We start from the raw sequence: 12,727 nt of genomic DNA on the forward strand, positions 1-12,727 counted from the left end.
AACTATCCAGCCCCAAGGTTCAGGCTCCTATCTAGCTTTGCATCTGTCAAGCTGTCTGTATAAAACAATGGCTTCTAAATTCAGTCTCAGAAATGCAAGAACTATTTAATCCTGTCATAACATTTATCCTCACATGAGACACTTTGGGATATGAGACCACTATGGGCAGGAGAGAAGGACCTAACAGCAGCATCACACACATGGGATCTAAACAAAAGCTGATTGCAGAAAACTACCAAAAACCCAGCAAAGGCAGCACTCGAACTCAGTCGCCTAGCTCTGTCATGGTTGAGTCAAACACAAGAAAACTTGCAACTTTAGGAATATTTGGGAGTAGCAGCAGGACATATTGCCTATTAAATGCATTATTCAAGGTTTCTAAAAATGAGTATAGTGTTTCATATAAAGGCAAGGGATCTGAAACAAATATATTGTCTTCTGAAATACCAAAGGCCAAAACTTCTTTCAATTACGAGGGCACGAAACTGGAATAATTCCATGAACACTAGCATGAGAGTATTATCTGGTCCAAAATCTTTGACTGGAAATATGCACTAGCTTCACATGAGAGAAAAAAGAAAAGAAAAAGAAAAGAGAGAGTCACAAGAGAGTCAGAGAAGAATGGCATTTTGACTCACTTTTCAAAAACATGTTTAATAAAACCTCCACGAACTGTGGTCAAAGCTACAAGAAAAATAACTGGTAATAATCGTTGCTGGGAAATTAAAAGGAGAAAAGGACCTTTGTTCAAGAAGAATAAATGAAACCACTGGTATTTATCATGTTTCCAGAGAGATTGTTTTCAAACTCCTGACTCGTTCCCATATTTCATTCTTTGTTCTTGGTGGTGGATGTCCTGGGGCAAAGTTCAAGTACATTTTTATACTGCTGAACATGTACAGTAATGCAGCTTTATCTCTGCACTATACACACTAGATCAGCTGTCTCTCAGATACACCTGAACACCAGTTTGCCAAGGTACATCTGATGGCAGACCCTGCCTCCCAGACCAGTCCTGCTGCTGTGGCAGGAGAGCAGGGTGTGCAGACAGAAGGGGTTTGCTGTGAGCAGCATCCCTGGGTGGTGCTAAGGGTTTGGCAGCTGTGCCCATGTGGTGTGCAGCTAGAGCAGAGCCACGAACCAGCCTGCCTTCCTCTGCACCCAGCGTGACTGTCACCCAGCCAAAGCTACATGAACAGCTCACCCAGACATGCCTACACAAGCTGCAGTTTCTTCCTCCTCTGAATCACAACACTGACAGTCCAAGGGAAACACCAATGACCAAGACTCGTTTGGCAAGTGCAAATCACTGAAGTAGGCCCAGGCCTCTCAAACCACATGCACAGACCAGAAGTCTCATATCCATGACATCCAGTTCTCAGCCCTATCTCAGTCCTGCTACAAGGGATCTTCCCTCCAGCTTCACTCACTGACAATCTGCTGCCTGAGCTCCACCATAATGCTTCACTCCCCTTTGGGGTGCAGAAGGCAAATGCAAGAGTCCTCCTGCCTTTGATGAGATCTCCCTGAGCTATGTCCTTTTGCTCTTTGATTCTTCTACTTCCCACATGTACCCTGATGGTCTGACTCTCAGATGCTACATGAGAAGCAGCTTGAGTCATCTGTAGATATAGATTTTTTGACAGCTATACCTACAGGTGACTTTTTGCCTCTTAATGAACTAGCCCATGACTACCCCAGAGCTGAAAGTAAATGAATATTCTCCTTGTTAATTAATTCTTATTTTAAATGACCACTCAGAAAGAACATTAGCTTCTCTGTGGAAGAAGGAAAAGCTGCCAGTCTTAGAGAGATGGACAGAGTATGGAAAACCAATATTGTTAAAAATACCAAGCACATGATACTACTCATTATTTTAAAGCTTTCCATGTTTAAGATGTGAAGGATCAACTCTTTGCTTTTTTTTTTTTTTAGGTGCTTGTTTGCTTCCCTCTTCATTACCTTGGTTTGCTAACGGAATATTTTTATACATCACATACAATTAAATTAATATTAACATTTGGCTTTCTTCAGTCACCATAAAGAATAGAGACCACTTACGAGTTTGGAAGGCTTTCTTGTGCATTATACTTTGAAATCCCTCTCTGTCATATTCTGAGAGACAGACATGGATGTGGAAAATCCCAGGCTCCATTCCCAGCTTTGTTATTGTGTTCCTGAGCCAAACTTGCAACTTGCTTGTGTTCAATGCAACAACTTCCCAGCTATGTACAATGATCTGAACATAGAGATCAGTGTGAAACTATTACAGCAGGTATGATCCTCCCAGTCTAATGCAGAGGATTATAACCCAAAACACTCTCAAACAAAACACACCATCTACCAAAACCTCAGGCAGCACCAGTAGGAGCTGTGTGGTGTCAGCTCTAGGGAGCAATACTCTACATGCAGGGAACAAGCAGGACATGGGGAGGAAAGGAACCCTCCACATAGCAGCAGCTCAGTGTGAGGAGGAAAGCTCACCCTCTGAGGTGTCATAACAGCCCACTTTTCACTGCCTTTCTGTGCTCTGCTTGCCAACAGGGGTGGGAGCTGTTAGACTCTGTAAAGGTTCATTTGGAAACACCTGGAGACCACTAGCTCATTACACACAGGCCATGGGCAACCGTTGGATGGCAACCGTCTTTCATCACTACTGACCTGGCTGGACTTGAAACAGCAGCTCTAGAAGTAAAAGCTTCTGATCCAAATACCAACCCCCCTCAACTGGAACAGCTAATGTTAAGAAACACTTGTACGATTTAATATTTTTTTTAAAATTTTTTTTTCAAGTGCCTTATGCCGTAAGATTTTCCTCCCACTCATGGCAAGCAGCCTACCTGCTTCTTATAATTTCCTGGATCTGTGCACAACCACAGGAAAACTTCTGCTAATCCTACCAGTCTCATGTTCTTTGGTGACTTTTATTCTAACTGCCAAACTAAGCAGTTTTCTCTTGGCACTCTGCACTGCTCCTTCCTCCCCACACCCCCATGTCCTTTGGTACTCCTTCCAATTCACAGTAACCAGCTTATCAGCTGCCAGCCTCAGCAGGGACTTGCTGCTTGTCACATAAAGGTGGCTAGAGCTGGTGGGTCACCCTGTAGCTGAAGAAATTTTTCAGAGTTGTATTGAGTAGTACGAAAAGATACAGTGGAAATCCCTTGGGAGCTGAAAAATATAGCCAGTGAGCAAGTGATCACCAGTCTGAGGTGGTCACACAGCATATACTCATGCATAGTAAATCTATGGTAAGTGCACAGGATTAGCAACAAGTCATTAAAATGCAGAGTTCCCATATAACATCCCAGCAGGCTGACCACAAGAGCCCTTTTAAGGCAGAATTATTAACACTCTGTTTGCAGTGTCAGTGATGAACACGTATTTGGTTTAAGAACATGAGAGAGAAGGGACCTTCATTTTCTGCAAAGCACCAAGTCTGCATCAGTAGTACAAGATAGGTAATAACAACAGTGCTGCCATAAAGCAAATTTGCCTGTGTGGAAGATGCAATCTATGCCTTTTCTATAAATACACTGGAATTTTGTGTATGTAATACACCAAAAATTATTTAAGCTTTAGAAAAAAAAAATAAATAACTATCATAACTGAAGGCATTAACTGGAGAGAAGAAGGCAGTTTGAAGAAACTGCCTTTTTAAATAACTGTCATAACTGAAGGCATTAACTAGAGAGCAGAAGGCAGTTTGAAGAAACTGCCTTTTATTACCCATTTGTTGCTTAGTCCAGAGCAAATCTTTAATTTATTAGAGCTAAGAGATTAACCAAGTATGGTAAAAAGTGTCTCCCAGGCAAATAGATGGTTAGGTAAAGCTAGTTAAAATGCTTGTTCAAATTTGCCTTTGTTGTCATAACTGAAGGCATTAACTAGAGAGCAGAAGGCAGTTTGAAGAAACTGCCTTTTATTACCCATTTGTTGCTTAGTCCAGAGCAAATCTTTAATTTATTAGAGCTAAGAGATTAACCAAGTATGGTAAAAAGTGTCTCCCAGGCAAATAGATGGTTAGGTAAAGCTAGTTAAAATGCTTGTTCAAATTTGCCTTTGTTGACAAGTTTATAAACAATTTGGGACCAAGTACCATACCTTGCCATCCTTTCTCTGAGCTGACAACCCAACAGATATTCTTCTCATTACCACTTTCAGAAACAACTCCAGGAACAAAAGCTTTGACTGAACTTTTCTTGAATGGAAAGCCACAGGAAAGGGAATTATCTCCCATAAAAGCAGCCCTGCTGCAGGGTGCAGTGGGGAAGGCACTCTCCCCACCATGCCCACCTCTGCAGCTGCAGCCCCAGCCAGAGGGAAGCACAGGCACATCAGCAGCACTTGCCTGGAAGCCAAAGCTCTCCCAGCACAGGCTGTCAGGGATATATGCAGCAGGGGAAGCATGTGCAGCTGTGGGGGGTCCAGGAAGGCTGTCAGAGTTGGGCATAAGATCAGCAACCTTAAACCACTAGTCCATTCTTTACTATTAGTTCCTTGTTTGCTTATCAGTTCTTATTAAAGTAAAAAATAATAACACATGGTGTTATTATTAACATGGTGGAACACTGTTAACCACAACTCAGCTCCCACTTGACCACAGATTCCCTGGACACTGGGGAGGAAGACATGAAGGACTGACTGAACACACTAGTAACAACTTGAAAAACATGTAATAATATGAAAAATATAATGAATCATTCTCCTGCTTTGCTGAATACAGAGTGCCTTACTTGCAGGTTTATACATTCCATAATGTCTCATAAATATATGGCAAGTACAACAAGTAGCTCTTTTAGAGATATGCTAGACCTTCTTTTCAGCAACAAGATGTGCTTTGAACTCTGTTGGAGGGTTCTCTAGTATTTATGGGCAAGAAGATGACCTGAATAATTTGTCCTTTCTGGTACCAGCACAGGGAACATCTTGCATCTAGGGATTTGGATACATCTGGTTTGGGAAACATAAAAAATTGGGTTGTTGATTCAGGCCAAGCTCTGTCACTGGTTTCTGCAGGACTTTGGATATCATGTTCAGATAAGGCACCAGGAAGTCTTGGATCTTCTCCAGTCTTCTGTTGAGAGAATAATAATCAAGACATCACCCTCAGCTGACAAACCAAACAGAGAACAGATTGTAACAGTGTAAGAGGCAGCTCCTCTGACAGGTACAGGACTAGACTGACCTCAAGAGATGCAAGATTTCTGATTAGTAGAAACACCTAAGTCTTATTTTTCAGGAGAATAGTGACATAAGAAATCACATTATCCCATAACTAGTTGGGGTGATAGGTTAGGCATCTCCTAATAGGTTAGGTATCTCATCTTGAGCTCAAGTTCAAGACTTCACCATGAACTCCAAAAGGCAGCTGAAACAGACTGACAGCTGAATCCCACTGGGCTCTGAAGAGCTGGTATTGAGGCAAGAGGAAATCACCTCTTTTCCACAATCAGTCTGCATCAGAAGGACATTTTCCTGCTTCTGGTTCAGATGTCACAAGCAGAGAGAAAACAGGCTCCTCTGCAAAGCCTTTAAATGTTCAAGTGGTAAGATGGAGGAACCCCAGCTCGCTTCAGAAAGACATGGAGAGGTCAAGATAAGAAAGCTGTCCCATCTACAAGTTTTAGCTGGGAAAATTTCCCAAAAGGTCCAGGGAAAGGGGGTGAAAAAAGTTCTAGAAAACAAGAGCAGGACTCTTTAACAATTCATTAGAAGCTTCCTCATGCCTTGAAGAGCTGAGGGAACTTGGATATCATTACTGAACACACAAAGAGCAGGTAGCTTTCTGAGCCACCTGCATGTCTCCATGGCAGAAGAGTCACTTGCTGTTTGATGCTGCGTTCAACTCCTGCCTGCCATTTTAGCTTCTCCACTGAAATGAAATGAAAAATATCTCCCAATGTCTGTGCTAGTTTCTGTCTTCTTCCAGCACCACCTCCAGTCATTCAGTTCTGGTGACCTAGGATTCTATCTAGGTACAAGGAAGTAACAATGCAAGCTCTTTTATCCTATAGATGAAGAGTGATGAAGCATGTGCAGAAACTGTGGGACAAGAAAGTTCAAGCACAACACATTCATACACAGCCACAGCAGACTGCATGAGGACTCTAAGTTTGGCAAGTGGAAGTCTCTGAAATGCAGTGGGAAATCACTTGGCATGAAAGCTGCAAATGAATCCACCACAGAACTTATACCAAGCATGCCCAATTGTTGAGTTATTAATGAAAGAGGAAGAAGGGAAACAGGAGTAACCGTAATATGAGACTGAGGTTTCCATTGGTGATTCTTATCTAAGGAAATCACTGACCACATAAGAGAAAATCCCAAAATTTCAATTTAGTGACTTGCCCAGCAGCAAAATCAAAGGCAGGTGGTGGATATAATAGACAATACTGGTCAAACTGTTTCTTTCTGCACAGCACTCGGTAAACAGAGTCGCCGCTATTGAGTTCTAACCTCTTGTCATGCAGCAACATTGAGTCAACAATCCGCTCTCATGGCTTAATGCTTTTGATGTTTACTTTGTTCTTTGTATAGTTCAAAAGAAAGCACTAATGCACCAGTCCTCTTACCAAATACAATCTTAATCCCAGAATCCCGAGCCTTTTGCTGTTGGCCAGTTAAGTCTGTTAAGACGAAAGGATTTGATCAAGCTTTACATAACAACACAGAAGTTAAATCCAGCAAAGAGAGTTCTTTTTATCTGTACTGCTCAGACGGCTAAGAGGGGGGAAAAAAGAGAGGGAGGGGAAAAAAAAGGTAATGAACTTGGCTATGTAAAACAAAATAAGGAATTCAATTATCTCTTATTGCCACTTTGTCTTTTCAGTGAGTCTTCTAAAGAACTCAGATTTATTTTCCAGCAAAGTTCCTGGGTGTGAAAGCTCTAACTCCCCCAAAGCAGAACTGTGGTACCTGCTGTGCTTTTCTGCAAATCTGAGAAATGTTTCTTTTTCATTTGTTTTCCCCGATCCCTACCATGTATTTATGAAGGCAGAATATAATTCATTGATTAGACATTTGCATGGTATTTGGTAGAGCTGGGTTCAAACCTTTGTTTTGCCATTCATGTCCTCTGTGAGCTTAGTCCAACCAACCACATTTGAGTGTTACAGCTCCCTGTCTTTGCAACTAGCTATCAGAGATTTTGATGATGTCTTATGATCCATGAACATATAGTCATGCAGCCACACATATCACACCAGTACATACATAAAGATCATGAGGCAGCAAAATAAAGGCTGAACAAATATTTAAGATGAGAAGATTAATCTACATTTTAGAATATTCATTACATTTTCCCACAAAAACATTTCTATGCGGAGAAGAGACACAACACTGGTCGTCTTGTACCTAAGTCACACAGAATTCCAGTTGTGCCCTAACAAAGATCTCAAATCATGTTTCAGCTTCACCTTATGCTAACATCACAACTTAATGCTAGTACTAAGCACAATCATTAAAAATATGCCAGCAAAAAGTATGAAGTTATACAAAAGGGGTGTTTCAACACAATGCTCACAGTGTTGTCTGATAAGATTTTCAATATCCTGTTAACACAATGCTCATTGTATTGTCTGATAAGATTTTCAATATCCTGTTCAAATGGAAAGTGGCTAACACTGTCTCCAGCATGCAAAGCATAGCCTGGAGATCTGAAAGCAGAAGGGATGAGGACCAACCTTTGACAATCTGCACACCCCATTATGCAAAGCATAGCCTGGAGATCTGAAAGCAGAAGGGATGAGGACCAACCTTTGACAATCTGCACACATTTGCCTGAGTACTAGGTGGGAACAGTCATCCTCCTCCCAGCTGGAAAGATGCCACAGAACAGCTCTTCCCTGGTGGCAGCTCACAAAGGATGGACCAAAATCTATCTAAACCTCATCTTCACTACTCAGCTACTTCCTCACAAATGAGATGCATGAGAAGTAATAACATGAAACTGATGGAAGACTGAAATTACAGTAACCTAGAAGGTTTCACACCCTAATAAAAACAATCCTGCTGCTGCCTAGTTTGGAAATATTACATATTTAATACTAACTTTGCTATGCAAGACAATTCTACACAACAAAGAAAGAAATAATAAGAGGCAAGGAAAGACAGAACAAGACAAAGAAAATGAAATTATTCACCTTGCTGACATTTAATATCCTGTGTGAAGTAGTTTCTCCTGTAATTCTAAAATTCAAAACCTACCCTTTATTAATCTATGTCCTATTATGGGCAGAAAGGAAAACTGTGGTGAAGTTAAATACTGAAACACTCAACAAACACTGACTCCATCATGGCAAATATATTTTGCTTTTGTGATTAATGGTAGCTTACAAGGACCAGCTGAAATCAGTTCCTATGTTATGGTACATACAAAGGAGCATTCTTTGTAAACTACAGAGATGACAGAAACACAGAATCCAAGACACATGGTCTATTAACACATTCACAGGTAAGGGACTGGAAGGCAGACATTCTTAACAAAGAGAATCTTTCAAATTCTGTTTAGACAGAAGCCTCCAATATCAGAAACAAATGACTGGATTACAAAAGGATGGAAATTTCCAACTTAAGCTTGCCATGGTTCATTGCTTTAAATAAACTGGGCATATTGTTTCCACTAGCCCATAGCATAAATCTACCACACATACTAGAGAGTTTCTGAAGTCTTACTTCCTTGCTATTTGAAAGGAATAAGCAACAATTAATCTCCTCCATTCACCAACTCCCAACTTGACCAACTGAGGTTCTAGGTACCTCGGATGCTCTCTCTCTGGCACACAGAACACAGCAACTGTACTCAAGGTCCCCAAAGATCCTTGTCACTACAACAAAGATTCCATCATCACTGCCTGATCACAGAGGAGGAGATGAGATGGAAAGCTGTCTGAGGCAATAATGATTCCATTCATATTCCAGAAAAATATGTTGAGTAAGAGTCTCTAGTCTTTATTAGAAATTAAAGTTGAAGTTTCTAAGTCTTGTTTGTGTAATGCATTCGTCACCTCTGCTAGGGACAGTGGAAATCAATACTGCTACCAATGCCAAGAGAAGCACCTGGAAAAAATGGAGACCTTGAATGAAAAGATTTGATCCCTGTGATACAACTGGGTGACTTGTTTTGATCCTATGGTAGCAGATAGAGAAATAATACCCTATTTCCATCTTAACAGTGTTTCCAGGCAAATGATACACCAGTAGGTCTAGAACTGCACTCTCAATATTCTCACACTGATTTGTTCACTAGCTCACTCCGATATCCTTTTATATTAAACAAGAAATTTTGTTCTTTAATTACCTTCTAGATGAAAGTGCTCATCACCAATAGTGTCTCTGTAGCCTTCCCCAGATAAATCCTGTAAAAAAAAAATTTCAAAATTAATGACAAATATACTATATACAAAGTGCTGAAGTGTTAAGAATATGTATTTATTATTGCCAGAATTAATTTAAACACTAATGAGAGCACAGAAGCTGTTTTCCAGGAAAGAAGTCAATCACTTTATTAGTGGCAGTCAATGCATTTGATGCTATTTTACAATGCTTTGAACATACTTTTGGACAAAAAAATTAATGGAGATTAATTGACTGTAGAGGGGAAAACAAAAAGAAAGGTTCATATTCAAATCCTTTTACAAAGTAGATTAATATTTAGCATTTCAACTTTCTGTCAATCAATCAATCAATATTAAAAAAAACTCCAAATGGAAATGATAAAACCCTTCAGTACCCACAGAGGAATGTTATCACTTGGTTCCACCAACAAACAGAAAATGTTCATATGCCAGAGGTCACCCAAGAAAAGCAGATACCAGACTCTGATGAGCTGCCTGGTCCTTCAGTCTTGAAATTAATGAAATTTTGTCAGCCCCAGTACATCTAGAACAATACAGAACCAGATGCCATAGATATGCAGATGGATTTATCTCAGACCCAAAAAACATTTCTCCAATGGTGCTGAAGTAGTAATAAAGGGCATCAGTGAGATTTGGAACTAATCCCTTTTACAAAGACCCTGAAGAGCATTCTTACTCTCTTATTAGCAGATCCTTCCAGCTCCATCCCCCCCTCCAGCTAAACCATAAGCAATGACAGCTATCCTCATGTATTGCCTTCTCTTACTTATTCCAAAGGCTCTAGCATCACCACAACTTCACTGACCTTCCATTAGAGTCTTGCTCCCTAGATTCTCCACAAACACACTCTACCACTCGTACACAGTTATGGTGACAAAGAAGGACATGGGCCTAAAAAGTTGGTGTGCTGCACTCATGGCCATTTCAACTTCAGCTACAAAAATGTTCCAGGAACACAGAGCCAGCACTCCAAGCATCAACCTGTGAGCTGGAAGTGGACAGTAGAGAGCTTTATGTACAAGATAAGAATAAGGGAATAACCTATGAAAATTAATGTCTGGTTGTATTCATGAGTTTTATTGTTACGGAATTTGATCATGACAAAGTCAGTTCACCTCTTTTTCTTGAAAAAGCTGACAGAGCTTCTTTGCCTTCCACATGCCCAAATGTTATTCTTTGAGATTAGCTATCACAAAGTAACTAAGCCACAAAAGCATATATCAGGAATTCTTCTGTATCCATTTCTGCAATAGCATGTTCAAAATTAGATTTCACAAACATTACTGGATAGCTAGTCTAGAAACCCTGAAAATCCTGTTCTGTTCATGAGCAGATCCCCTGACGTACAGTTAGACCCTGCAGGATGAATGGCTCTGAGAAATGCTGGCAAACAATCCCAGAATCCTGGGACACTGCACAGCACAATGCTGCTATGACAGCAGCATCCTGGATTCAGCTTTCCAGGAAGCAAATCACCAAAAAACACCCTGGTTTTGTTTGAGTTTTTTTGAGTTCTTGTTTCAGTAAAAGAGGTCTTTTTTCCTGGGCATGTGCTGATTAAAATCAATCATTACCCTAAAAATCATGGAAGAAACAGAGAACGAAAAGAAGACATAAAATGCTGGTGTGATGTATCTTATTTCTGCAAGATGATGGTCTTTCCAGGACCATCTATAAGTTAGTATACATTTGATCAAATTCCTCCACATCATCACTTTCCATGAAGCTCTCCCACAATGCTAAATATCAAATAACTGTTTTGTTCTATTATTAATTTTTTACTAAATGCAGAATTCCTGCTTCCTTGGGAAAAAAAAATATATTCTGTTAACCTGGTCAGCAAATATGCAATGAGTAGGTATGATCCTACTTGTGTCTCTGAGGAGAACTCTATCTAGATGGCAGCCTCCTAAAATTTTAGCAATGCAAGCACTGCATCTAGGTATCAAACACTGCCTGTTAAAATTATGTCATTAATCTCATCCTCTACAAAACTCACAAGTCATTAATTTTTATGTTTTTTCAAAAGGCATCACCTAAAAATGAGGATACATTTGTTGATGCAAAATGCACTATCAAGTCACGTGAATGAAGACAGTGGAAGACAGAGGAAAACAGCAGAGTGAAGCATTAATATTCATCCACTAGCTTCCTTATTTTCTCATTTTGATCATTACATGGGCCTTAAGTAAATATGCTTTATATTCTAGTCTAGTTTCATTCCTTCTCTAGCTCCTAGTTATTTAAGTTAAAATAGTAACTTAATGCAAGCAAATCTCCAGTAAGTGTTTCCCCCTTAAACCAAATTACTATAAATTAACACATTCTACAAAGTGTTTTCATGCTGTTGAACCATAATATAACTGTTAGACAGCACATAAATTGACAATCCATCCTGAAACTGATGAAAGCAGTGTTTGAACATTTAGTGACACATTTAAGCAGAACACCTCAGCTCCCATTCCAACATGTTCTTCTGTGTGTGTAAGATTATGACATGTATTATCTTTGATAGACAGACATGTATCTGCGAGAGGTGTGGGCAACTTTTAAGATTTTACAGTTAAAAAAATGCAGGGGAAAAAATAAGATACTCTCTCATTCATCTTATCATCATTAACTCTACTGTCAAAAAAACTGCAAGAGTTACCTGAATATTTTTAGCACCACTGAGACAGATGTCACAACCTGGATAAACACTAAACTGCACCTGCTTGAGAAAAGATTTTGGGCAGTGTATGTAAACTCACATTCAATAGAAAAGCATGAATGCTGAGCAAGCATTAGAGAAAATAATTCTGACCACAGCTCATAACTGCATCATCGAGTATTCTCCCAGTAACCTGTACAAATTGCCTTAAAATGAGCAAAACAGTCCAAATTGATAGAGTGGACTAGAGTGAGAGAAGAGGGTAAATGTGTAAAACATAACTTGCAGCTCAGGAAATTATAGTGGGAAACAAATGCTATAGGCAGGTAGGAATATTTGGGACTGGGGAGAAGTGTGGTCAAGCACAGATTAAACACAGGCTCAGGGGGAACACAGCCAGCAGCATCTCTGTGTTTGGCCAGGCTCTGCTGCGTGGGCCTCAGCACCCACCCCAGGGCAGGAGCACAGCACACAGCAGGACTCACTGCCCAAGAGCAAAAGCAACAACGTTTAGGTCATAGGCAGTTGTATATCACTGTCCTGACACGATGTTTTAAATCACAACACTGCATTTTCAAACTGGAACACTGAGTCATGAAACAACCAAAACCAGATGTACCCTGTGAAATACTATATAAATGAGGTCAGCGAGCACTTGAAAGAATAAACAAAAGAAACATTTACATAGAAGGATTATTCCAGCATGCCATTGCTATGG

The 12,727-nt window shown here is 40.1% G+C and overlaps 1 protein-coding gene across 1 annotated transcript in view; it reads right to left on the minus strand.

Annotated features, from left to right (window-relative positions):
* The window catches only part of NKD1 (naked cuticle homolog 1 (Drosophila)), a 37,842-nt gene extending 27,777 nt beyond the window's left edge, over positions 1-10,065 (minus strand). Inside the window, exons 1-2 of the mRNA XM_009077970.1 lie at positions 10,036-10,065; positions 9,302-9,359 (exon numbers count right to left, since the gene is read on the minus strand). Of these exons, the coding sequence (XP_009076218.1) occupies positions 9,302-9,359; positions 10,036-10,065 (88 nt within the window). The remainder of the gene's footprint in view (positions 1-9,301; positions 9,360-10,035) is intronic.
* Positions 10,066-12,727: the final 2,662 nt, after the last annotated feature.

This window comes from Acanthisitta chloris, unplaced genomic scaffold (genome assembly GCF_000695815.1).
Source record: "Acanthisitta chloris isolate BGI_N310 unplaced genomic scaffold, ASM69581v1 scaffold15207, whole genome shotgun sequence".
Lineage (NCBI taxonomy): Eukaryota > Metazoa > Chordata > Aves > Passeriformes > Acanthisittidae > Acanthisitta > Acanthisitta chloris.